Source organism: Psittacula echo (genome assembly GCF_963264785.1).
Source record: "Psittacula echo genome assembly, chromosome: Z".
Classification (NCBI taxonomy): Eukaryota; Metazoa; Chordata; class Aves; order Psittaciformes; family Psittacidae; genus Psittacula; species Psittacula echo.
Window position 1 is genome coordinate 63,153,409 of NC_137742.1, and position 27,591 is coordinate 63,180,999.

General features: G+C 40.4%; 1 protein-coding gene across 7 annotated transcripts; it reads right to left on the reverse strand.

Annotated features, from left to right (window-relative positions):
- Nucleotides 1-839: 839 nt before the first annotated feature.
- MTAP (methylthioadenosine phosphorylase) lies at nucleotides 840-27,381 on the reverse strand (the record flags this gene model as incomplete). Of its 7 annotated transcripts, XM_080636629.1 has the most annotated exons (10): nucleotides 840-1,678; nucleotides 4,536-4,658; nucleotides 5,210-5,449; nucleotides 8,977-9,079; nucleotides 11,728-11,895; nucleotides 14,213-14,271; nucleotides 15,862-15,959; nucleotides 17,141-18,080; nucleotides 21,762-21,848; nucleotides 26,766-26,877. In XM_080636629.1, the coding sequence occupies 7 exons, from the start codon at nucleotides 15,931-15,933 to the stop codon at nucleotides 1,640-1,642; spliced, it is 804 nt and encodes a 267-aa protein (XP_080492755.1). In that variant the 3' UTR covers nucleotides 840-1,639. The 7 variants fall into 7 exon arrangements, with proteins under 7 accessions (XP_080492755.1, XP_080492757.1, XP_080492756.1 ...); XM_080636631.1 differs by lacking the exons at nucleotides 17,141-18,080; nucleotides 26,766-26,877 and adding an exon at nucleotides 27,355-27,374; XM_080636630.1 differs by lacking the exon at nucleotides 17,141-18,080.
- Between the last annotated feature and the right edge of the window lie 210 nt (nucleotides 27,382-27,591).

A 27,591-nucleotide genomic window follows, 5' to 3' on the forward strand; every position in this document is an offset into this window, starting at 1 on the left:
GGGGAGCAATTGTATTGTGCTTCATTTGTGTTTATTGTTCCCTTTTCCTTTTCCCCTTTTAGTTTTGTATTCTCTCCCCTTGTTATTTACTTTATCATTATTATTATAATTGGTAGCAGTAGTGGTTTGTGTTATACCTTAGTTACTGGACTGTTCTTATCTCAGCCCATGGGAGTTACATTCTTTCGAGTCTCCTCACCATCCCTCTGGGAGCTGGGGAGCAGGAAAAGGGAGAGAGACTAGCAGCTGCGTGGTTCTGAGTTACCGGCTGGGCTTAAACCACAACAGTATCAAAAGTAGAAAAAGGTATGTTAGATCTGTAGCCTTCTTCCTGTCAAGCTTCAAGGTGTGGCTCCTGCAATTTGTTTCTTTAAAAAAAAATCAGGAAATATGGAAAGTTGGTTAAACTATTTTCCCAATACCTGAAAAGCATCTGCACTGGTTTTGCTTGGGAGAATGTGTCCAAATCTGAAGGCTCCACAGAAGCAGACTGGACTAGCAAGCTAAAAATCTTTATGTACCTGCTTTATTTGTTTACCTTTGGATTTTTTTTTTTTTCTCTGTAACAATCCATACATTTCATGTTTCTGATCTTTCCCTGGCTTGGTTTGGACTGCATTCTCACCGACTTCCGTCTCAACCATCTCTATTATTTCAGAGACTCAGAACAGCAGCACAGTATTTCCTGAAAGTGGTCTTTCTACAAGTGGTATTCACAAGGTATGACCACTGACCTTCCATGAATGGGAAAAGTTACTGTCAGACAAACAAAATTTACTCACTAATGACTAGAAGTAAATAATATTAATTAAAAAAATTCCACACAGCTTGAAAAAGCACAGGTTTCATTTGTTTTATTTACTAGGCAAGAAGCACATTATTTTACTGAAGCCAAATTGTGTTAAAAAAAGAAATGCACACATTCAAAGCACATATATCACTTAAAACAGAAACTAATCTCGGAGTTGTACAGATCAATGAAGCAGCGAAACGCCAGCACAGTGTTCAGAACACTGGCAGAAGTACAGTTCTGCAAGTGACATAAGTACATTTTCAGGCACAAATTTGACTCAAGCATTACCTAATTTTTTAAAGTGGTAACATTCATTTCACAACTGCTGCTGTGAAAGAACCACCACAATTATTAGTCTGTGTCTTCTGTAACATAAACAAAAACCATTGCTTTAAAAAAACTCACTGAAATAAAAAAACTTGGATAATGTACAAAAATAGTATAATTCTGTTTTGAAATGGATTGTTCAGTTTTTCTGGTGTGTTTCTTAAGTGAACTGTAAACATTTGCCTTGTTGAAGGAAAAGATGCAGGCAGAAATAGCAAAGCAAATAGCATACTTGTGAATATACTTTCTTAGTTCTTAGTTTATGAAACTGTGAGAGTATTACCTAGCCTGTCATTTCTTCCAGCAACTGAAAGGTGTCACTGAACAGAGCATGACAACATCTTATACATTATGAAGCATGACAAAGGTTATAAAAGTTGTCTTATACATTATCATTGGTAAATGTTTACCATAGTCTTTTATGTTTGTAATAGTTTTTGAAGATACTATAACCTCTGGAGTTCAAGAGTGATTCACCCTTCCTTGTGAGCACCTGAACTCCAAGATCCATCCAGGCTGTTACTGTTTTGGCAGAATGACCGAACACTGCACTGTTGTCTGAAATACAAAGACAAAGTAGGATGAATGCTTTCTCTGCCAATGCACAGCAGAATTACTTTTCAACATAAAAGCCAGACTACATAGCTTCTATTGGATTACAAACAGGCATAATCTTTCCACGTGTATAGTATTTCTAACTTCCTCCGACACCACAAAAATTGCAGGGACAGGATACCCTCCAACAGTTCAAGGACTTGACATTACAACTTCATAAACCTACGTAACAGGCTTATTGCTACTGAGAACAACAATCATATTGAAGAAACACTAAATTAAAGATGTTAGGCTCACAGGCTACAAATGAAACACTGTGCAGCTTGCTTTTTGTTTTTAAGGCTAGCATACTGCCTACATCACATTCCCAGAAAGCTTTTTGCAAATATAATCAGAATGCTCTGAAAATGAAGTTCTTTCAATAAAAAAAGTGATTTCTACATGTTTCTTCCATCAATATTGAAGCACAGCTCTCAAGAACAGAAACCTTTCTCTAAAGGTGCATATGGGAAGAGACAGCAGCCAGGCAGAGACAAACTTCAAAGAACTTCTCCTGCCGGGTGAAGTTCCTCCAGTCAAAGCAGCCAGATTACAGAACTCAGAGGAAAAGTTGTGTCTATACAGAGATGGTTTCACAGGCTTTCCCAAACACCAGAAGCAGACACTGGCAAATGCCCATCTGAGATGCCCAGATGTGTCCTGGATACAGGCTGGCATGGCTTTACATCATCAATAACAGCAGAGTATCAGCTGCAGTTTTGCTCAGCTCCCTCTTTGTCTGCATTCCTTACCACATTACTGCAGGGCATGCAAGAGGCACTGCCTTCAAACTCTAGGAAAAGGTGCCTCCAAAGAAGATGAGTTCAAAAAACCCCCATCATCTGACCAGAGTAAAACACACAGAAGAACATATCTACAAAGAAAATAGTTTTTTAAAACTCTTTATGGTTCAACTACACACTCATACAGAGGCACATATATACATCTCTTTGCTGTATTGCAAAACTGTCTCTCTCCTTATTCATTAACACAGAAGCCTAGGATCAATGCCTCATCTATATTAGCACCATTTAATGCCTCAAACAAAGATTTTTAGCCTTTCCTGCCCTTACTAAGTAAAATCAGAGGAAGCCTCCAAAGCCTCAGACTTCCCTGTCACTTTTTCAGAGTACTTGTTTAAATTAAAACCAATCAATGACTCCTGGTCTTCTGACATAATATCTCAATCCTTACTGCCCATACCTAGTTCCTATTTTCAGTTCTTCTAATGCCTTCAGATCAACATTCTTGCTCAGTATATTATCACTCAAACCAAGTTACTATCAGCAAAGAGCCTACACACAAAAGAATTGCCAATTCCAAGAAAAATTATCTCAATATTCATCACTGATCAGGCAGTAGCAGACGCCTCAGTGTGTAAGAAGCTACATGAGAATGGAGTGACCCTTCCTTTGATGCATATTTTCTTTGCAGCAAATAGTTCAGGCGCTGAGCTGGACGAAGCACGTGAACTGGTGTTCTAAATAGCTGCAATGAACTGAAAGAAGGGTTAGCATTTATTAAAGAGGAACCTTGCAAACTCAGTGCGAGGTCCTTCCAGTAACCTGCTCTTTCACTCCTGATGAAGAATCATGACAATCATACAAATGAAAGCAATAGAATGATGCCTACTGCAGTACACTTGCCAAAACTGGAGGCAGATTCCTCAGTACTTAAGCGGCATTATATACTTGGAAAATTTCCTTGCAAGACAGCACGGCCAAAGTAGCTGAGGAATATCTAGCACCTCTTTTTAGATTATTTGTTCAAACTTTGAGAGTTTTTTTTGTATACAAGGCATATATATGCCTTGTAAACAAAACCAAAAAGTGTAGCCCTCATCCTCTGAAAATATCTTCTGTGGAGTAGATGTGAGAAGGAATACTGATTCTGTTGTCTCCCTTACCCATCCATGACTCAACTTCCTAAAAAACTGCAAAGGGGAAAGGGAAAAGTCAGTTAACTCATAAATGTACAGAAGGAACATTAAAATTTCAGATAACCGGGTGATGAAGAGTCATAAACATAACCCAAGACCTTCTAATAAAAAGTAGGTTCTCAAAAAAAAGAAAGAACCCAAGACAGGAGTTACCAGAGAATGGTAACTCTCAAAATCTCCAAAAAAGTTGTATAGACATCCAAACTATTTTAACATTTTTCTTTCCCTCTATGCTATAATCACGAATGAATGTCAAACATGCCATCACTAGAGGTGATCTAAAACACGTAAGTAAACTCTTGTCTAAGGAAAAAATCTGCCCCCAGATTTCCCATCAATGTATTTTCAAATGTTTTTATCTTCTATTTTTTTAATGCTTTGTGGATCTAAAACCTGTGGGAGAACACAGTTCTAACAATTTCAATCTGTTTATTATCTATATAAACAACAGACTCCTCTCTTTCTACATATTAAAGACAGCACCATGTTTTTAATATGGTTCAGTTTTCTCTGCTTGGATCTTCATAGTTCTGAAGAGCTAAGCTAAAACTGAGTAGAGGTATGCGTTTTTAACTTGGATACTCACACAGACTTGTATCTTACCTGTGCTACGAAGGATAACACTTCATCAACAATATACAGATAGTCTTATTTTTTTTACCTTTTGTAACTCTTTTTTTAAAAACTGAAGCTAGATGTTTGCAATAAAGCTTGTGAGAATCTTGTATGGATTTGTTTACTTATCTTAAATGGATTTGGCTTGTTGAAGCACCTACTCTAAGAAGCTGTGATTTAAGCAGAAGCATCTTGGAACGTATACCTATATTACATGTATAAATGCATACATTGTTCCTAGTACTCATCAGCATCGTGTATACTTACTTTCAGGGTGTGCAGGGTGTCAGTCCATTCCATGGAACCTATCTGAGGTATAGCAGTAAGGAGTATGCTAGTAGCCTTATTTGCATTCCCTTTCAGTGTCTTTAAAACTTTATCCACTGAAACCTAGAAATACAATAAAACTGAGTGGTGTTTCTTAATTTTGATGGCACACATTTTAAATACCCAAATAAATTAATTTAACTCATACATCTCTAAGTGAAAAGGTAAAGCCTTAAAATGTCGCAATCTTTTTAGCCAGTAAAAACTTCTTTCCTCTGTGGGTGCATGTCTTATTGTATTTTACACAAATAAGAGAACTAAAGCAGATACATCATTTTGCACCGAGCTGCAAAAGAAAAAGACAAGCAAACAAACCCCAAAACACTAGACAAATTATGGGAAGACGAATCATACACAGAGCTCATGAGCTTCATCTACAGATTCCCTGATTCAGGCAAGAGTAGACAACTTTGCTAGTAGTGAGGCCAGTTTATGAAAACGAATGAGGTAGCAACAACTGGTTCTGTTCTTACTTTACAATCGTTTACCCAGAATAACTCAGAGATACTGACGTAAGAACAGATGTATTTCACTATGCGATCTCTTACGAAAACCTACAGGTTCTTGTCCAGATCCCTCAGGACAGGACCCAGAGGAAAAAAAGTTTTACTCACTGCTTCTTCATGTTCCTTCCAGCAGTCATAATCTGTTGCCATGGCAATACTAGCATAACTCATTCCAGCTTCTTTTGCAAGAATCACTTCAGGCACTGTGGTCATGTTGATAACATCAGCTCCCCAGCTGCGAAACATATGGCTTTCTGCTCGAGAACTGAAACGTGGGCCTTCAATTGTGATCACTGTTCCCTTAGAATGACACTGGAGCCCCAGCTTCTTGGCGGTTTCAATGAGAACCTGCAAAACATGCCAATATCAGGAAAAGGAAATAAGTAATTCCCCTGCGTGCACTACTTTTGCAACCCATCGAAAAACTTGCATGCAAATGAAATTAGCTTTGTACAAAAAAGTCAAGCTTCATATAGCTAAAGACGTCCAAAACCAAGGATCAGTTTCACTTTCCTCATGCAGTAAGAGATGTTAATAGTCCTACTATAGGGATGCTGGGGATGGACTATTCATTAGGGACTGTAGTGACAGGACAAGGGATAACGGGTTCAAACTTAAACAGGGGAAGTTTAGATTGGATATAAGAAATTCTTTACTGTTAGGGTGGTGAGGCACTAGAATGGGTTGCCTAGGGAAGCTGTGAATGCTCCATCCCTGGTGGTGTTCAAGGCCAGGCTGGACAGAGCCTTGGGTGACATGGTTTAGTGTGAGGTGTCCCTGCCCATGGCAGGGGGTTGGAGCTTTACGATCTTAAGGTCCTTTCCAACCCTAACTATTCTATGATTCTATGAATTCCTCTGATTTTGTCAGTATCAGTTGGATTACTGTTTGCAAATGCAGACCAAGAAGATTGGAAACCAGAAAATTTTTTGCATGGTATTTAGGCTGTATTTACACTGAGAACAGAATGGTTAAAATGCTCCACTGATCACTACATTACCACCTGGTGGAGCTGAGCTGGTGAGAATAGTAATAGCAAAATTTACTTTTTCAAAAGTAAGACTTCCCATTACTGTATGCTTGTAAAGCACAAGCTATGAAGCACATATTTCAAAGAGTATCCTGGGAATCTGTAGAGAAATTATTACTGCAGTTTTCCATGCCAGTGAACTGTACACTTTACATATACCACGTACTTCGCATTACAGTTCCAACCAGGACCTTGTATATGGCAAAATCAGTAACCTTCTCTCTTGGTAAATGGCCTGGCTAATGCCAGTTGATACAGCAGGAATAAGAGGGTACCAGCAAGTGTAAATGAGACTAAGACACCTGCAACTGCCCTGCGTAGGAAGGGGAAAGTAACTACAATGACATTTGTTTAAAATTACTATCAACAGAAAATAAAAGCTTGAAAAGAAGGATGAAAGCAGTATGAAAAATTGTGACAGGACAGGAGAGACCTTTGTAACACAGCAGCAGTGAAAACCTAGGCTGACACCACTGGAAGCTGACTTGTCAGCATCATTACACTCACACAGCCCAGGCGGAGCAGCCTCCCAGCAAAAAGCCTTTTAGAAGCCTGCACTCGACATAGACAGGTGCACCAATCTGCAATACTTTGAGTGTGCTATATGACCTTGTGAGGTGTCTACTTACTGACATCAGTGGATTGTGTGGAGCAGAACAAGTACACATAAAGCTGGAGTACCCACATCTCCCACTGCAGGTGAACCTGCATCCGCAGAAAAGGATGGGTGTGCATATAACTCACATATACTGCAAAAGGGTATTTGTCCGTACAACTGTGTGAAAACGAGTGCAGGGGTAAAGCACAGCTTCTGGGGATTAGCCACAGAACGACACTTAAAAATTTGTAGGTATTTATTCACACGCTGTAAGTTAATCTAATACTAATCACACCTAATATTGTGGTTTCTTGCTGATATTCATTCTGAATATATTATTCAATTATTGCCAGTTAATTATATGTTATTAATAAATCAATAGAGAACTTCAATTGTGATTTGACTTACACCACACTTGAACAGTATTTCCCTGAAACTCTTGACAAAGTTCCAACTTTACTCTCTTCAAGTTGTTGCAGCAAGCCTGTTTCTGAGAGCAACAATAACCAAGGCACTCTACATTATTAAAAACTTTACAGTCAGAGAAAAGGCAAATTCCTTTCAGATTATAATTTAATTTACAGAGCATAAACCAAATAAACCAGTATTTTCATGTATTTACACAAATGCAATTTAATATAAAGTTTTCAGATGTTTTAATGCAAAATTCCTTACATAGTCTATTACATTAATAGTTTTGACTTTATTATTATTGCATTTATCTAAGAAATTCCCCTGAACTAAGATAAGTTAGTGAGCTGAAATTATCCCAAGAATGTTCAGGGATAGTTCCAGGAAAAAAGTTTAAGTCTCTTTTATCTGGTATTTTCAAATGAAGTGAAAGTATCCATTTTCAGCCTCACTGAGAGCTCAAAACCACATGTTCTGAGGTTCTTTAAAACATCTGTTAGGCTGACTAGAACATATAGGCTAATGAGATACTGATCACATGTGAGATAGGGAAGTACCTAAATGTTTTTAATCTGTTTAAAAAGAAGCGTTTTTCTGTTATTTTTCAAAAAATGTAATATACAAAGAACATCTTTTCTAGCTACTCAAGAACCAAATGAAAAGTAGCCTTGGCATGTATTTCCTGCAACTCAGGAAACGGTTTATACAATCTACTTAACTTGTTAAAAAAGTGAGAAAGACACACAGTATGAAATACTGCCTATCACTTCAGTAATAACACTGGTTTTAATCAATTTCAGAAAGTGTACAGTCAGTTAGCTCTCAATAAACTTCTTGTATCTGTTGTGACATGACTTCATGCCTAAAGATAGTAAGCAACTACATACCAACTAACCTCTGGTAAGAGCATGTGGCTAGGCTTCTGTTGCATGAAAATGCAAAGTATTTTGTACAATTTGCTGCTCAATGGAGGAAAGGCAAAAGCATGTACATGTATAATATATAGTGGTTTGTTTCTTCATGAGATGTAAAATGTTTTTACTTCATTGCAAAACACCTTGATTCCAAGTGCACCGAAGCATTTCTGTACTAACAATGCTGTGGACCAACAGGTCCTCAGATCTAAGAATATACTAAGCTGGCATATTTTACCACAGATGCACTCCTCCCAGAAGCTTCTAAGGGTGTTGAAAAACAGAGCATAGAGTTCACAGTTTCACTTAGAGTGTTTTTGAAGCCTGAAAATCTTGAAATGATGACACTAAGAGCAACAGTTAAGAATAAAAGGCTACTGTAATTTGGCTTGGTACTATGTTTAATATCCTTTAAACTAAGCCTTGCCTCTCCACAGTCACCCATTGCTACAATGTAAAAAACCATAAATGCAATATCGTAATTTCTCTGAATGCCAAAGTACTATTTATTTAATTCTTTGTATTAAGTATGTAGAGTGCACCTACCACAGGTGAAGTTTTATTCAGAACAAAAATGAACTAATTCCCTATTTTAAATTCATTCTTTGTCCACTCTATTGCTTTCTTCTCTGGTTACATGAAATAAAGATCTTTTGTCCTGTTACTAAGATCCTGGGAAAATCTTGGTTGCCAACTGATATCTTCTGCATATCTCCCTTAGGAAGACAGCTCCTATAGAAACAAGATATGTTATTTTCCATGCTTTCCAAATGTCACATTTTTCCTTCATACCATGACATATCTGAGAAACAGGAATAAAGAGATCCAGATTGCCTTGTATTCTAAGAATGCATAATTAGGCTACTGTATCACAAGTGCCACAAAAGTAACATTTCTAAATACTACTACAAAATTCACTAACCTCTCTGGTTTTCGCGCAGAATGGCTCTGCCATTGGAACATGACACACTCCTGAAAGACTGGAATGCTGTCCATCGTAGAAAGTACAATGTCTTTTAGTTGTCCTGTAAAAGCAGATAACATGCTCAATGAGAAGAACAGGGAGAAAACAGAAGACAAAGCAAGATATTTACACAAATCTGAAAACAGCATTCCTGGGATGGAACAGAAGTATCAGTATGATATTAATGACTACCTGTACAAACCTTTCAGAATTGAGCTCAAGAGTAGTCCAGTTGCACACTGTCAATTAATTAGAGAAAATCTGTTGTTAACACACTGAAAAGCCAATTTATCCCTAAATTACACAAACTGCCACATTATGCTGCCATTCTACCCAGAAGAAATCAGCTAAATTTAATAGTCAGGCAAGTAGTCTTTGAAAATAAGAGCATGGTAAGCTTCCAGGAAGGAAAAGAATCAAGTTTGAATCAAGCTAGTCAACATAGAGCTTGATCATATTATTTCACTCCTAAATTGAAGAGGTGAGAATTTATAGGAACAGCTTCCTGAACAAGAGAGGTGTGAATTTAACCAGAAAAACCCTGGAACAGGATGTCTTCATTCTCTCAGAAAGATCACATACATGCTTTGGTAGCCTGCAAGTAGAAGAATGTTTTTTCTTCCTTTTTTCAATTGAGAAACTGTTTCATTACATAGAAATGGTCAAATGCTAGAGAAATTGCCATTCAGCATGCCATTCTGACAACTACTAGGACTGTTGCCCACCATCACTTTACCTTCAAATGTACTGCCTCAAGCTAGTTCAGCTAATTGTATGGCAAACCCCATCTGGAACAAAACTATTTGAGACATTCTTTTCTTCCCCTCAGTGTGTCAAATACTGTACTCTACAGGAGAAAAGTAAGGCAACAGTAAAATTCAACCCACAGCTAAACCACAAAATGTATGCTGTTACTACTGCTCAAACCAGATCCCCATCCAAGTCACCAGCAAGTATTTAAAAAAAATGTAAGTTATATGTCAGAGTAGATTTGGGGAAAAATAATAAAAAACAATGGTGTAGTCTTAAGGATGAGATAATAAAATAGGAAAAGAGATCAGCAATTGGAACTGGAGCAAATGGGAAAAAGTCATAATCCATTTTGTGCACTATAATATTTCAGATACTGCTGGACAGGCCAACAACAGCTTAGAAAAGCTCTAAGGATATTAATCTCTGCCTTTCAGATACCCCTTGTTTTTTGGAGAGAATGGCCACATTACTACATGGTCTAATAAAGAAATCCCACTATTTTAGCACTGTCTATACAAACTTAAGAAAAACTCTTACAGATGCCTTGTGAAAGGCAAAAATGCAGACCCTCTCTCCAAAGAGCCAGCAGTGTGACGCCCACTGGCAAAGGTCCTCAGGCAAAATGACTAATCAGAGAAATCAAACTGTCAAAAGAAACAGACTTAAAACTTGTCTTTAATTCAGTTTTCTGAATTAAAGGGCAGGCTAGTAATGATTTTTAAATTCCTATTACATATTGTTTTCCACACTGAAACATTCTCAACTGCTTTTCTGAGTAGCTTCTTGGGTTTCCTGAAGCATGAAACAAGTCTCCAAAACTTCCCACTCTTCTACACTGAAATGAAAACTTACTTGCCTGAACGAAACATTGCTCATATATGGGCTATGTGTTACTACTGGCAACCATCTGAATAAACTCTAAATGAAGACCACAGACCACAGAGCTACAGAGTGGGTAAGGTTAGAAAAACCTCTGGAATAATCTGATCCAACCTGCTCAGGCCAGGCCACCTAGAACCAGTTGCCCAGGACCATGTTCAGGTGACTTTTGAGTATCTCCAAAGATGGGGACTCCAGCACCTCTCTGGGCCTCCAACACAGGAGAGAACAAAGCTAGGTATACATCTTCAGTTGGCAACGAAGTATTACCAGCAGCCTCACAAAAGCTTAAAGAAGCTGCACAAACCATTCCAAACACTTAAAATTGGGTGGAATACCAAATAAGACTTCCAGATATAGAACATCTGTAAGTAGAAATAACAAATTTACCTCTTAAAAAGTCCAACTACATTTTTGAAGTATTTGATGTAGTTGGTGGTCTTTAAATATGCAGGGTTTTTTTCCCCTCTGCTTCAATTTTTCTAAAGGTCAAATAATCCAAGAGTGGAGGACTGACTGGAGTACACAGACTTTGGAAAAAATTTACTTCCTTTGATTCTTTGCAAATAAAAAATGCTAGCATCTATCCTGTTTTTAAAACAACTTCCTATCTTTATGCACTGTGTTGTATTTGATCTCTCTTCTGTAGAGCTTCATTATTACAGTACATATTTTCCTACCTGGCTCCTACTATGTTTTCTTGCACCTTTCCGTTCCCTTTCAGATTCTTAAAATTTGTAACAGCCTATGCTCTTATTCATGTTCCTCTCCTACATCGGAGAGCAAAAGATATACTCTCTTCAGAAGACTCTTCCAAAAGAGATATATGTTAGTTTGTTTGAGGCTATTCTTCAAAGCCTGATTTTTCTTCTGTGTCTGTTAGAGCTGAACTTCTTGTAATCTCATTCCTGTTTCCTATCATGTCTTCTTGTACAATGTTACTTTTTGCCATAAGAAATGAAGCTCTCACCTCATTCCACAAAAAAAAAAAAAAGAAATTAACATGTTATTAAACAGTTTAACCCCACTTGTCCTATTTTTCTCCCCCAAACACAATTAAGCCCAAATGTTACTCACCTGTCAATGAACTGGTCAATTATGACAAGATCACCAGGTTGTATTTCCTCTTGTAATGAACCACAGGCAGTAGTCGCTAATACATGGGAACAATTTTCTTCTTTCAATGCCCAGATATTGGCACGGTAATTGACATTTGATGGCATAACTGTATGATGCCTTCCATGTCTGCAAAGATACACGTTGCAAGAGAGTAAAATAAATTAGACTGAAATTGCCTTCTTTCTCCCAGTTAAAGAGAATTCCAGAAAATGTAATTTCACTAACAACACTGGAGGTGGAACATTGGAGGTAGAATCATTTCAGCTACTTTCAGTGTAGCTTGTTTTCCTAACTGTATTAAGGTTCTCTCAGTATTTGATTTAAGAAGTACTGGTATAGTTTTCATTTTAAATGAAATAATTTTAAGTTCAAGACTGAAAAGGAAAGAAACTTGAAAATATGATCCAAATATACTTTAGCAGCTTCAAAAGTACAAAAAGCATTTTTCTCCGAATTTTGTCAGTTCCATAGATTCTGAAAATCCAATGTAACAAATTTAATCTTCTACACACTACAACAGATTTCTAAGGTTTATATATGCCTACAAATTTTCTGCTCAGAAGTGCGGGTTCTACCCAGAAAAGAACAGCGTATCACAAGAAATTAGGACCAGAAAGAATAGAAAGTCACCTTCCCAAAGAACACTTTAGAATCATCACATTTTTCTCTTTGCTCTTAAAATGATCTGACATATTTCATAAATTAGAAGAATCACTTCACACTGTTGCAGTGTATTTTTTTACCAAGACAGGAAATACTTAGTCTTGTAAGCACAAGCTTTCATGTTATCTCTGTCATGTCTACAGAGGTGTATCATTCAAACAGTGACCAAACACATTTGAAAGTTATTTTCAACCTTGCAAGAGGAAAAGAGGAACTTAATTTCCCAATTGATTTTTTTCACAGAGACCAGAAGGTCTTAAGAACTTAATCATTTGGAAACTGGACATTGCACACAACTTGATCAAGCACTGTCAGAGAAGATTCCCATGTTGTCATTAGCATTTCTGATAAGCTACTAGGCAAGTAGATTTATTTTTTAATGTCCTTTTTTGTTGTCACAATCCTCTTTAAGAATATGCATGCCTTTAAAAAAAAAATCTGACATTCTCAAGCAATTGTGTTATTTTTCCCAAAACACAAAGTGAAGTTGCAAGTTTCTTTGCCCCAGAAGTAAACTTATGAAGGTTGTATATGAATGGTTCTAAGTTCCAATGAGGATGTAAACAACAGCTTGTAAATTCAGCCACCTGTAACCCAAGGTTTACTTTAATATAGTATAACTATGATACCTTGGCTTAGCATTTCATTTGAGAAAATCAGAAAAATGTTGTCCAGGTGTAATAAAATGCATGAGCAAAGTCTGTGCAAGATAAGACAGATAAGAAAAGTAAAACTACAGACAAAAGAGTAGTTGCAGAAACACTTAACACTGAGTAGTTAACATTGAGTAGCTTAATGGAAAAAGAACTGAGGCTCTGAGGGCACCACTAAGTCGTAGTTGCCCTGGCCAGCCTCACCCTTCACCCAAACACCTAGTGCCCATGAACCTAGGTCCTCCTGTCCCCAAGGTCAGGCCCCAGCCTCCATTCCTGGCCTCAGCTATGTCACAGGTGTGCCTGTCCGCAGCCCTGCCTCCAGGATGGCCTTTAGACCTATGCTGTAGTTTGGCTTGAGACATGTTTTCTGGATGGACTTTGGACACATGCTGCAGCCTTGTCTCCAGCCCTGTCTTTGGCCCTACTACTCCAGCATCTTCTGCTGCTCTCGCCTGGACTCTGGAAGGATCCTGGACTCGATTCACCAGCCGTGAACTGCTGACAGACACTATCAGCACTAGGCTCTGGCCATGCTGTGAGATGTTTTACTATTCTTATGTTTAATTTAGCAGTACACTGGTCCTAGATATCCATGTTTACACTAGTGTAGAATTTCCATACACTCAAGTGCAGACTGCAGACCCTGCTTCCAGAGTCTCTTTAAGAGATGTCTGAATAAAAATGACTTACGGAAGGACAACTAGAGGGCATGCAGCATCCTAAGCAATAAAGATAACAGCCAGAGGACTCAATAATAAAAGCGAATGGTTTGGAAGAGTCTACTGTGATACCAGAGATATAATTCATCTGGAAACAGGCAATTTCTAAGTTGCACAACAGAAAATTGCAAATACAGAGAGGAGATGGATTACTGGGCTTATCAGGCACTACCTACCTATCACAAGAGCAGGCAGCACCCCCACTGGATTTCCCTTTCCTAACCTACATAGTACATTTTATGCTTTTAGTCCCTGTAGCATCAAATCTGTTCAGGAAAAAGAAAAAAAAAGCCCACAAAGAACAAGGCGAAGCCAGAGTAAAAATTCAGCTCACCTAATGTAAAAAGAAACTTCCGAGAAAACTTTAGAACACATAATATAAACTCTCTCAAAATACTCATTTACCTTGCCAACAGCACACAGTCCACATTTTTTATCTTTCCCAATATCAAAGCATCTGATGGCTGCAAAACAAGCAAATAACAATGAGTTACAGCCTCACAATCACATTAGAAACCTTAACTACTAAAAATAAGCAGGATAGTTATGAAAGGAAATACTGGTTACCACTGTAGACTCACATTTTTTTCAGCTCTGCTCTGTAATTTGATATGGTGGGTTAGTAACAGTATGGCAGGTTAGAACAGGCAGATCTAACATGACATCACAATTTTAATGTGCTCCTGCCAACATTAATATTGCAGCTCTGTGCTTTAGGGTTTGAAACAGTAATGCTTTCAAATACTTTGAAACAGTATTTCAAACAATGCTACACAAACTTGAAAATAAGCAACATGTACATGTTGCTTAGTTGATGTAGAATATTTTATCTTTTTTTTTACAGTAACTAGTTCTTAGTGTCCTGCGTTCAGCAGTAGCAGTCAATCTTTCTCCTTCTTAGTAGCTGGTGCAGTGCTGTGGTTTTGACTTTCAGCCTGGGGATAGTACTCATAAAACCGATGTTTTCAGTTGCTGGTCAGAATGTTTACTCTGACCAAGGACTTTGTGAGTCTCATGTTCTGCCAGGGAGGAGGGGAAGCCGGGAGGAAGCAGAGACAGCACACCTGACCCAAACTAGCCAAAGAGGTATTCCATACCACAGCACGTCATGCCCAGGATGTAACTGGGAATTACCCAGAAAGACTAGTTCACTTCCAGGTGGGGGTGAGGTATCAGTCGACAGGTGGTGAGGTGTTGTATTCTCTTCCCTTGTTATTTCCTTTATCATTATTATTATTGGTGGTAGCAGTAGTGGTTTGTGTTATACCTTAGTTACTGGACTGTTCTTATCTCAAAGCATGGGAGTTGCATTCTTTCGATTCTCCTCCTTGTCCCTCCAAGAGTGGGGGAAGAAAGGGTGGGGGGGAAGTAGATTGCGTGGTTCTAATTTATGGCCTGGGCTTAAACCACGACAGTTCTTTTTGGCGCCCAAGTGGGGCACGAGGGTTGAGATAACGACAGATCTGACCAAGGCACAATGCTGATTTATGGGCTCTCAAAGTTGTTCTTTCTGATATCACAGTTTCAGTATGCTGTAGCTTACTTAGAGCCGGTATTTGCTGTGTTAGTGTTTATCCAATGTGGGTCTTGGGCTAAGGTTCTTGTTTCACTGTACTTTACAGTAATAGCTTGTAATACAAGCAGGCTCTGGTAGCAGGGCGGGATGGATGTGGTCGTGGACTTGTACCTGGCCATCCCGCTGCTCTTCACCGTCCTGGCCCTCGTCCTGGCCTTAGTCTTTGGGAGGCTGCAGGGAGCTGAGGGGCAGCGGCCCCGGGAGCCGGCAGCAGCTGAAGCGGCCTGGGAGAGTGGCCTCGGGGACCAAGCAGCGGTAGGAGCGGGACTGGAGGCTGAGAGGGAGCGGCTGCTGGTGGAGGAGGTTGGGGCAGTCGAGGAGGGGAAGGAGGCGGCTGCCGAGCAGTGGGAGGAGGCGGCAGAGGAGCGGAGCCCCGCGGCCAAGCCCAGCCCCTCGGCAGCTGAGAGCATCCCTTGGCAGCTGCCCGCTGAGCCTCGTGAGCCTGAGCCCCAGGAGGATGCAGAGAGCAAGATACCACCTTTGGGAGCCTCAGCTGGGTCCAGCCTCGGGCACCCGGGACAGGTGGAGGATGCAGGAGACCACGCAGCATTTCCCATCAAGGCAGAGGAGGAAGATCTGGACTTAGAAAAAGAGAAGCTGGTGGTGAGAGAGCTGGCAAGCACAGCAGCTACACCAGCCCCAGTGTCAAGTACAGCAGCATCATTTGAGGGTTCTGAAGGTTTTGAATGGCCTTTGGGTACCCTTGGGACCTGCCTGTTGATTGTGATGGGGATCACCATGTTGGCACACATACAGAGTGTGTTCTACCCACGACCATTTTGCCTGATCCCGAGAGTTAAGCAGAGTCAGGTTTGGGTCTTATCTGGAGTTAGACGACGATATAGGAGGACCAAGAGGTTTTCCCCAAGGCTGGACAGTCATGAATGTCAGGGTGTGTGGGACAGTATGGGCAAGCATCTAGTCCACTGGGCCCCTCCAGTGCTTTGGAAGCATCGGAGATGGAAGGCAGCTGTATGGAGTCCCCAGTGACAAGCTGCAGAAACTGATGAAGGGGAAGGTGAATTATTTTGAGCCTGGTGGGCCCATGACACTTCAGGTCATCAGGGCAGAGATGCAACACATAGATGGGCCTGTGATCGAGGGGTGGACTTAACAATGGACACTACTGCCCAGGTTATTCATGAGTGTGAACACTGGACACAGCCTCTCCTTCTCTGAAAGACTGTTACAAGAGATGGAGCCCGACATCATGGACCAGATGGACTCAGCAGCTTTATAGGGATTGGTCCATGCACTAAGATAACAGTGCACTGAGATGAGAGTGAGGGTATACTGAAAATGTGGGATCTGAGCATGATGTGAACGGTATGGAATAAGGGGTGGATACTGTTCTGGGTTCAGCAGCAGCAGTCACTTTTTCTCCTTCTTAGTAGCTGGTGCAGTGCTGTGGTTTTGACTTTCAGCCTGGGGATAGTACTCATAAAACCGATGTTTTCAGTTACTGGTCAGAATGTTTACTCTGACCAAGGACTTTGTGAGTCTCATGTTCTGCCAGGGAGGAGAGGAAGCCAGGAGGAAGCAGAGACAGCACACCTGACCCAAACTAGCCAAAGAGGTATTCCATACCACAGCACGTCATGCCCAGGATGTAACTGGGAATTACCCAGAAAGACTAGTTCACTTCTGGGTGGGGGCGAGGTATCGGTTGACGGGTTGTGAGGTGTTGTATTCTCTTGCCTTGTTATTTCCTTTATCATTATTATTATTGGTGGTAGCAGTAATGATTTGTGTTATACCTTAGTTACTGGACTGTTCTTATCTCAAAGCATGGGAGTTGCATTCTTTCGATTCTCCTCCTTGTCCCTCCAGGAGTGGGGGAAGAAAGGGGGGGGGGAAGTAGACTGTGTGGTTTTAATTTACGGCCTGGGCTTAAACCACGACACTTAGAATAGAATCATAGGATGGTTTGGGTTGGAAGGGACCTTAAAAATCATCTAGTTCCAACCCCCTGCCATGGGCAGGGACACTTTGCATTAGATTAGGTTGCTCCAAGCGCCATCCAGCCTGGCCTTGAACACTGCCAGGGATGGGGCAGCCACAGCTTCCCTGGGAAACCTGTGCCAGAGCCTCACCACCCTCATAGTAAAGAACATCTTCCTTATTTCTAAAGATCTTTAAGTCTTTATATCTAAATCTACCCTCTTTCAACTTAAAGTCATTCCTCCTTGTCCTATGCCTACATGACCTTGTAAGAAGTTCCTCCCTAGCTTTTTTGTAGGGCCCCTTTAGGTACTGGAAGGCTGCTCTAAGGTCTCCCTGAAGCCTTCTCTTTTCCAGGCTGAACAAGCCCAACTCTCCCAGTCTGTCTCCATAGCAGAGGTGCTTCAGCCCTCCGAGCATTTTCATGGCTTCTTCTGGACTTGCTTGAGCAGTTCCATGTTTCTCCTGGATTGGGGGTCCCAAAGGTGAACACAGTACTGCAGGTGGAGTCTCATGAGAGTGGAGTAGAGGGGCAGGATCACTTCCTTCAACCTGCTGGTCACACTCCTTGTTGATGTAGCTCAGGATACGGCTGGGTTTCTGGGCTGTGAGCAGACAATGCTGGCTCACGTTGAGCTTCTCATCAACCAACACCTCCGATCTTTTTCCTCTGGTCTGCTCCCAGTTCATTTTCTGCCCAGTCTGAGTTGATGCTGGGGACTGCCCCAGCCCAGGTGCAGCACCTTGCACTTGGTCCTATTAAACCGTATGAGATTATGAAAATTAAAAGATCAGTAAGTTGAAGACTGGACCCTTTTCTAGGGAAGTGACAGATTCAAATTTTATAGATTCAAGTTATTTTATAGATTCAAGACAGATTCAAGTTTATATTAATTTCCAAATTGGGGTAGAAAGGTGTAGTTTAACTTCTATTTGATGTTCATCCCCACCACAGAACTCCACTGAATTTTGGCTTACACTGCTGATGCAGCAAAAATGAAACACCTTTGAAATCCAACAAGCTTCAGAATCTAGCTGCAGCAGCCAGGGTTTCTTTCCCTATCTACTGCCATCCTAGTAATTCCAAAAGGCTTCAGGGTGGCTGTGTAACAGGCCTAGTTGTCACCTTTACATGTATTTCCATAGAACACTTTGAGGGCATCTTCCAGGTGACTGCCTGAATACCCTTCTTGCACATGACTACTAGAAATATGGCAGCAAAAAGAAACATTCTGAGCAAAGAATGTGCTCAAAAATGATGAACTGACAGTTTAATTAAGTGAATAATTTGCAGATACTGTATCATGGGTCATTAAAGGAAATAAGGATAAATCAGTGTGTGTAAAAGTTCAAGGAAGTGAGAGATACAGAAACTTCAAAGTATATGTTAACCATGTAAGAGTTAGCGCATGCTTCTGTTCCGTTCTCTTTGTCCCACAAATTCTTTCCAATGCTGTACTTCTCTACTATTATCTCAGTTGTAGTCAGAAGCTTTGAAGTGCTGATAAAATAACAAAACTTACAATGGAGCAATCTGAATGTAAAGCTCAGTATTTTAAAAACAAGATTTAATAAAAGGACCAATAAAATGTTCTCAAACACTAATAATTCATATATGTATTTAACTACTTCCCCTTTCCAGAAAGTCCAAGTCAGATATATATTACTCAGTGTTCCAAGACAGAAAAGGAAGCAAAGACCCACAGGCAATTAACCCTAAATAACGACAGTAACAAACAACTGAAATAAATCTCCTTTGTCTGCCACATGAATGAACGTATTGTTCATATGATGCTTACAGAATTCTTTTTTTCCTTGGTCTTACCTCAGAAGCAAGCTGGAACTGAAAAAAAGAATGTACAAGCGAAACAAATAAGGAAAACTTGAGATGGAAAAGTATCTCACAGGTTCCTCAAGCCTTCATTTAATCTGTGATCTAGTTTAGGAACCAAGCAATGTACATTGTTTGAGAGACGGAGATGAAAAGCTTAAGTGTTACGTCACACAGTCTGATTTTCACTCACAAGGTGAATCCCCCCACCCCCAGTTTGTTTGCCAGGTATACTTATGACCAAAAAAAGAGAGGGGGCACCTAAAACAGTCTTCTAGAACAGGAAGATATTCTACTGATTTGGGGAAAGATAATTCAGAACCAAGTTCTGCTGTCCAGGAAGTAAAACAATCTAACTGGAAGTATATCTGCAACAAAATTTAATGATGAATATAAATGATGCTGCAAGCAATCTTCTTATCCTAGAAAAGAACAGTATTTTCCATATCTGGAAATGGACTGCTAAAACGTTTTAGGGTATTTTCCACAGAATACCAAATTTTGGATGCAATGAAAATTGTGGAAGTGGACAAGGCAGAAAAGACAGCTGGAATATTAACAGGTGTAAGCTTATTTATTTAATAAAAACCCGAATGTACCACATCTTCACTAGTATTACTAACGTAACTTGAAAGATCATGAGAGGACCAATGCCCATACAGAGAATTGCAAAAATTCTCATACTAGTTTCCTTTAAACTTTTCCATATTTCACCTGAGAAAAAATCCCCATGTTCCTTACTGATGTAAATTCTGTTATTAAATGACTCTTATAATTTCAGAATGCCAAAGCAGAAGACAACTCAAGGACTCTCTATGAACAAAATGTAAGCTACTATTCTGCTTCTAAAAGTAAAGAAACATTTTTCTTTACGTCTATGCTAAATGTATAATGCACAAGTTCAGACACAGTCCATTGATCAAAGTTTCGCATAAACCACAACAGCCAACCAAGATTTATTTTCCCCTATTCTGTTGCATTCTGTGAAGAACATGGAAGAAAGACAGTAGCTAAGCTGTTTCCTAAATAAAAAAAAGTCTTCCATACTAACCAAAAGTGCTGGATTGTGGAAGCTTTTTCCACTCCCTTGTGCAGGAGCCATCCTGCAGGTACTCCTACTTTTCTCAGTAATACTAAACCCTGCTGTAGGCCACCTACCACACTGCATAATTTGGGCTACCCAAATCCTTTTGTATTCCATTGCTGTGATTGAACAGCCCTCCCAGTGCTGTGCTGCCACTATGCCCCTAACCCTGATCTGAACAGACCCCTATGAGAGGTTTCACCCTTCCTGGATACAAAGACTTCAGTTGATATCTGCTACAAGTGTGGTGGTATTTTTAATTTGTGAGCAGTTTTCAGACACAGCCATGCTGTGATCATTATGGCTCTCAAAAAACAGGGAAGGCACTGGCAGCTTGTTTTGTTTAGCTAGTGGATTCCACTTCAAACCAATGTTAGCTACCATCTGAAGAGCAGGATATGGAAAATGAAGGAGGCAAGATCCTTTCACTCTCTTGCAGTTTGTTAACAGGTTTTGAAAGTTGATAGAAAAGACAAATGCATTTTTCTGATCATGTTTCCTCCTCCCTTAATATTTTTCTCCTTCCCCTTCTTAAATGGTACACACACAAACTCTGCTTGCTCTTTACACTCTTATTTTTCCCTTAAACCATTTCGAACGGGGGCATGGATTCAGATTTTTAATCATATACCATAGTGCTGAGCTTTCTGGCAAGCTTCTACTCATAAAATGTCTCTTGTTATCACACGACAGATGTCTTATTAGATGTATATACTGGTAGATTTCATAGGATGTAATTCAGATTCAGATAAAGCACCCAGATTCCCCATGTCTTATGACATTACAGAGTAACTAAGATCCAGTTCTCCTTTGAACTTCCTGGGTCAACTAGAAACTTTCTCTCCCCATTGGTTTCCTGCCTATGTAACTCTCAGTCTTTGTCTTGCCTGTTCCTACTACAAATGCTTTGGGGCAGCAATTGCTCTTCACACTCAGCATTGTGTATACAGCAACATGCCTAGCCTTAACTCTTTTGCTGAGGAAATGGGCTGAAGCAACATGAAGGAGAGTTGGTCAAGAACACCTGTGCCCCAAAATCAGTTTCATTTTCAAATCAGTTTCAAATTATGTGGTTATAAGCATGACTGTAAGGAGAGCATCGGTATTTAAAGCATAATTCAGTGTCAGAGGGAAAATGGTGGCCCATGTACCTCAAAGGACAGTTTTCTGCAATTCAGAAAGGTTCCTGAAGCAATCTGACATATACTGTATGTCACACAACAGCACAGATTTGAAAGCGAGGGTTTATCCCTCTTGACTGTGAATCCAGGACACAGTCTGCAAATTCATCCAATCTGCAAATGAGAAGAGGTATAGTTTCCTTTGTACGTTATCTCTGTAACACCTTCTTTTTACAAGCCAAGAATCACACAATATACAGCAAATAAAGTCTTGTGCCAGTACTTGCTTTATGCATTCATTTAACAGTGAAAATTCTTAAAGCACACAAATATCTTTTAAAACAGCAAAAAGTCTCAGCAATATAATAATAATAGTAATAATATTATTAGGTTATACAGACCTTGCCATAAGGAGTGTCAACATATTTTTCTGTTCTGCCTTCTAAGATATCGGGATCATCCAGGCCAGTTCCACCAATAATTCCAATCTTACACAGAAAAGTACATATTAGTCTTCTTGAGATTACACTCACTTTAACAGCATGTCTGAAAAACTAACTAGGCAGCCACAAAATATATCTGCTGCTTGAGATGGGGCTAGACTACTAATCAACAAAACACAGTATGCCCAGCCCAGTTTCCCACAAAGAAAATTTCAAATGACTGGCTTTAAAACTGTATTTAAATTGTATTTAAAACTGTATTTAAACTTAAAAATTTAACTGTATTAAAAAAAAAACAACTGTATTTAAATTTCAATATTTTTAAACTGTACTTAAATTGCCAATGTCTTAAATCACAATTCTTTTCTTTAAAATTAAACAAACACACTAACAAACTACCGGAAATGCACAAAGATGTATCCACTCATTTATTCTCAATATAAAAATGAAAAGATGCTATTTGGGAATGCCTCTAATGAGTGATAAATACCTGTATAAAACACATTATAACAAAAGGGGTTTTGTTTGCACGGGGAAAAGAGCCCTATACGCAGCCATGTGTCACGGTTTAAGCCCAGCTGGTAACTCAGCACCATGCAGCCACTCACCTCCTCCTTCCCCCTCTCTCCTGGCAGGATGGGGAGGAGAATCAAAAGAATATAAAAACCTCAGGTTGAGATAAGAACAGTTTAGTAACTAAAGTACAATATAATACCAATAGTAATAATAATAAAGGAAGTAACAAGGGGAAAGAATATAAAACTAAAAATGAAACAGGGAAAAAAGAACCCAGATGAAACCAACGTGATGCACAATACAATCGCTCACCACCCACTGACCGATGCCCAGCCTGACACAAGCAGCTGGGCCTTTAAGGTCACTACCCCTAGTTTATATACTGGGCATGATGTGCTGTGGTATGGAATATCCCTTTGCTTAGTTTGGGCCAGGAGTCCTGTCCCTGCTCCCTCCCGGCTTCTTGTGACCCTCCTCACTGGCAGAGCTTGAGAGACTGAAAAGTCCTTGATCAGGGTTAAGTGCTACTCAGCAACAACCAGAACAGCAGTATAAGGTTATTCCCAGACTAAAGCCAAAACACAGCACTGTACCAGCTACTAGGAAGAAAATTAACTCTATCCCAGCTGAAACCAGGATACCTCCATACTGAACACCAGGCATTAATGTATAGTATTATACATACAAAATAATAAAACCCTTTTATTTTAAAAATCAGGTTTTTGTGTTGTCTTGCCAAGATCTAAGAACTTCTCTGCTTCTGCAAATAGTCTCTGTACAGCTTCTTAAAAAGGGGACAGCTCAATATCATCTCTACAAGTGAAACAAAAAAAAGCTGCTAACAATTTCACCTGCTGTGAGCACTGCTGGGTTTCTCACATATTTGCAATTAGGCTGTCTTGTACCTAAGATGGTGTAGATACTTATTAAAACTTTGCCTACAGCTGGGTCACCAATTATCTCCTGTGTAAATAAAATACATTGGTGTCAGGTTTTATTCAACTCACAACCTTTCTCTAAGTAGAAACTTTAACAGACTCCTGCTCCTACTTGTTTTATGCAGCCTTTTCAAATAATTCTTCCCCAATTTTTTTATGAAATTGACTAACAGTTTCAAACATAGGCTAAAAGTCCTGTTGTGTTTTACTGCTTGCACAGAAGAAGCATGAAGTGACTCACAATTACCACTTATCTGTCATGCTTTAGTAACCACTGATTTCTTGTTCTTGCTCATCTGTTATAGTTCTTTTGTACAAAAGTGGAAAGAAATAAAAGGTAATTTGAAACATACATTTTTATGGATATTAAGCTGACCTGTGATTTCATTCTCCACCTAAAGAAAAATTCATCTGAATTTCCCTGTTTCTATTTCACTATTGAAAAGTACCTTGTTTTTGTCTTTCTAGTGGGAATTTCATTTTCAATAAGACAAGTTTTCTCTTGACTTCAGAACACTTCCAACTCTTTGTACGGAATGGCTACTGTCAGGCCCTTCACAAGCTAAAGTGTAAATGCCATTTAAAGAAATCATATTTAAAAACAATGTCACTATTTATCACAGAGAAAATGCTACTACATTTTTTTTTTCTGCTCCAATGCAACCAGTTGTTGCAATGTTTGCCTCACTTTTAAGATGAAGAATTCATGTCATGGCTGAGCTGCTTACTATGAAAAAAAGAAACTGAAGCCATCATGGCATGACTTATTTCTACATAGTTCCATCATTTGCTATTATTTTTAAAGACAGAAAAACTCTCAAGTAAAACCTCCAGACTTCAACACACAACATCCCCCTTCCACAGCACACACCTGTCTTTTCCTCTAGCTTTTTCTTAACTTCCACATTCATAGAGACCTCATTTGTTCAACCACTATATAACTTGCCTCATCAAACATTTCATTTCAACAAGGCAAGGCTCTGTGTGTCTTCGTTACTCATCAATTACTTTTCTGAGAAAGCTTTCCACAACAGATGATGTAAACACTGAAACAGTTTTATCCAGATCTCTTATTTCCTTTTGCTACCCCCCTGTGGAAAACGAGGAGTAGTGCAAAAGAAAATACCATTAAAAATCCAAACTCCAACCCCGAATACACTCAAGCACCAGGGAAGACAGGGATCATTGTTCGCAGTAGTATTGATGGGTCTGTTCCCACATTACTCACGTTGCTTATTTATGTTCAGATTTTTAGACTGCTCATGAAAATCCTGAAAATTATATAAATTTTAGGACAAATAATTTTTTTGCCTTAAAAATCATGTAATAAGTGTGCAACAGTAGCAATCATAAAACTCGTATTCAACAAACACTCAGAGATGCCAGGCAGCAGGGCAAGAGGCAACAGGCATAAACTAAAGCACAGGAAGTTCCACCTGTACATGAATTTCACCTGTAAAAGAATTTCATTACTGTGAGGGTGAGTGAGCATTGGAATAGCCCACCCAAAGAGGCTGTGAAGTCTCCTTTCCTGGAGATATTCAAGAGCTGTCTAGACATCCTGACTAGATGACTGCTGGTGGTCTGTTCCAACCTCAACGTTTCTGTGATTCTGTGAAAATACTACCTTTAATACTGTTCATGCATGCATTTAGTAAACATGGAATATTACTGTATCAATAGAAGCCAGGATGAAACGGTGCTTTCCAGATCTAGAAGAAAAATGGTTCCTTCAGTAACTTAATTTGGTGGCAGTTTGGTATACTTGTTTTATTAGTGCCCTGTGACTCAAGATTGACAACATTCAAAAGGGAATGCTTATCTGTCTGTATTTTTACATCTGCTGAAGTGAAAAAAGTGCAATGTTGAGGAAGAGTGCACTGTTGGAGATACCAGCTATAGCTACATGACATAAAGTTATTTTGGAGCTGCAGTTCTCTAAGGTCCCTATGAACATAAAGATCCAGCACTGTAACAGACTGTTGCTGTACCAGAAAGCAGCAACCCTGATCTGGGCAGCACAGAGGTTGGTCTGTTCACAGCAGCATAGGCCTGGTGAGGTTGCTTTCAGATTTGCTCTTGGGCTGCAGTGGCGCCAACAGGTGCTTACGCTGCACAGCTCAGTACCAGACGAGGTTTTGACCATGCTGTCAGAAATAACAGCAGTGCAACGAAATAGCAAAATATTCACAGCTCCCAGAGTGGAGAACTCACAGCACAGAAGAGCTAGACTGCCTTGAATTTGCTTTCGCCTTCTTCCTCCCTGCAAAACACTTCAGCAGCAGTTTGGTCAACCTTCACACCATGTTAGGCAACACTGGCTAGAGAAAATACTGGGCTAGCTGTAATTCACAGGAGAGCTACTACAGCATAAGGAAAGTTAGGCCAGCAGAGATCTGTTGAGGCAGCTGTTTCTCCAGTCACGTAATGGGGAGCTGGCAGCTCCAACTCTAAAATTAATTTTTACTTCTTTGCAAGAGAATTATTTTTCCTCCAGTTTACATTATTTCTTCCCAGGAATATCAGCTGCTTTTGGGACTAGAGACCAAAAAACCTGATTCTATATTAAATTCTACCTTACAGACCTTCTAGTGAATTATCAAAAGGAATGTGGCTGCTCTAGGCTCAGTGGCAAGATACCCTGCCAAGGGACCTCAGGTCTACTTCCACCTAGCAGCACTGGCATTGAAGACAAGGAATGGCAGAGAGGAGCTGACTCAGGTAGAAAAGTCTCGCCTATCCTCAAAAGGCAGGGACAGTCACACCTAGGAGTGATCTCAGGAATGGAAAAGAGGTAAGACTGTGTGCTCCATTCCAGAGCCTGCATCCTACACAAGGACCTGAAGGACATAAACTGCAAAAAATTAATGGGAGCTGTAGCTAAGGTTATCTGGAATTAAATCTAAAGTGAAAGGGCACTGAGGTGGAATGAAATATGAAATATTTTACTATGGTATAGTCCATCTCTAACATTGAGAATAAGAGCAACAAAAGTGAAATCTAACAACAACAAAAAATCATACTAGTAACTACAAAATCAAAAGCATTTCTCTGTAGGAGTCTGAGTAATAACGACACTTAAAGAGTATGCTTTTCTTCACCTGCTGTTTGATGAAATTCCTCATATAGGCTAAAGAACAAGACAATGAAGTGCCAGAGCGGTAACGGTCTACACACTTGTCCATCTGAGGATCTTTAACGGCAGTACATACTAAAGATTCTCACGATCAGCTATGAGTCTTTGTCACAACCACTGAATACATCTGTATTCCTCTCCTGTTTAGGGGATAATGAGAATTTTATTTAAAAACTTAAACAGAGATAAACAGCAAGCTCCATGCAGTTAATAAATAAACCTTCTGTCCCTGTAAAATACAGACTGTTTATAACCGATTTCTACACACCGGAACAACCGGAAGAGTTACTTCACCTCAGGACACTGGTTCATACTTTTGTCAAAACAAAGTCTAGAGTTTCAGCCTAACTGGCCTGACGCACTGATCGTCACCTTATGGAGCCATCTTTTAAAGTCTCCCGTCAAACTTCATCCGCAGCTCCGGGATCCGTGCGCATCCTGCGCTGGTTACAAACCCGACCTGGCCCCTCTCACTGACCAATGCGACCCAGCGGCGCCGAGCCGGACACCCAGAGAAGCAGAGGCGAGTAACTACCGAAGTGCCACGGCGCAGCCTGAGGAGCGGAAAGCAGGGGCAGAGGCCCCACCAACCGGAAGACGCGACACGCCGTGGCGGCCATTGTCCGTCCCGCGTTACTGGGGATCAGAGTGCTCCCAAGCCTCCCTTTGCCAAATGCTCCCTTTGGCGGGCGGGGCGAAGGAAGGAGGAAAGGGAGCAGGTAAGAACATAGGGGCGAGAGGCAGCACCTCCGTCCACAGGCTGGGCAGCGCCAAGAGCGCAGCGCCAAATGGTGTGGCTGGTGCCTTCCCGCTCGCTCGTTCCCTTCGTCTCCCCCTCCTTCCCTCCCGCCTGCAGCCGGCCCGGGAGTGTTGACGAGAAGGTGACAGGCGAGGAGGGGTTGAGGGCGGCAGTGAGCACCGCCTCCTTCCCCAACGCATTGCAACACAGGGCCGAACTTACCTTCACGGCCGCAGCGGCGGCGGCCATATTTGTGACAAACAGGATGGGAGCGAGGACGGGGCGGTGCTGTTGGCAGCCGGCCAGCCCGCTGAGGCGGTGCACCGGGTGTGGCTCGGCCCCAGCTTAGACCGGGGCCCAGTGGGAGGGGACGCGTCGGTGCCGCCTCCTGTGTTCGCTAGGTGGCAGCGCCCGCCCGCGCTGCAGGAGCCGCGGGGGCCTTTCTCTGCGTTCCCGGCA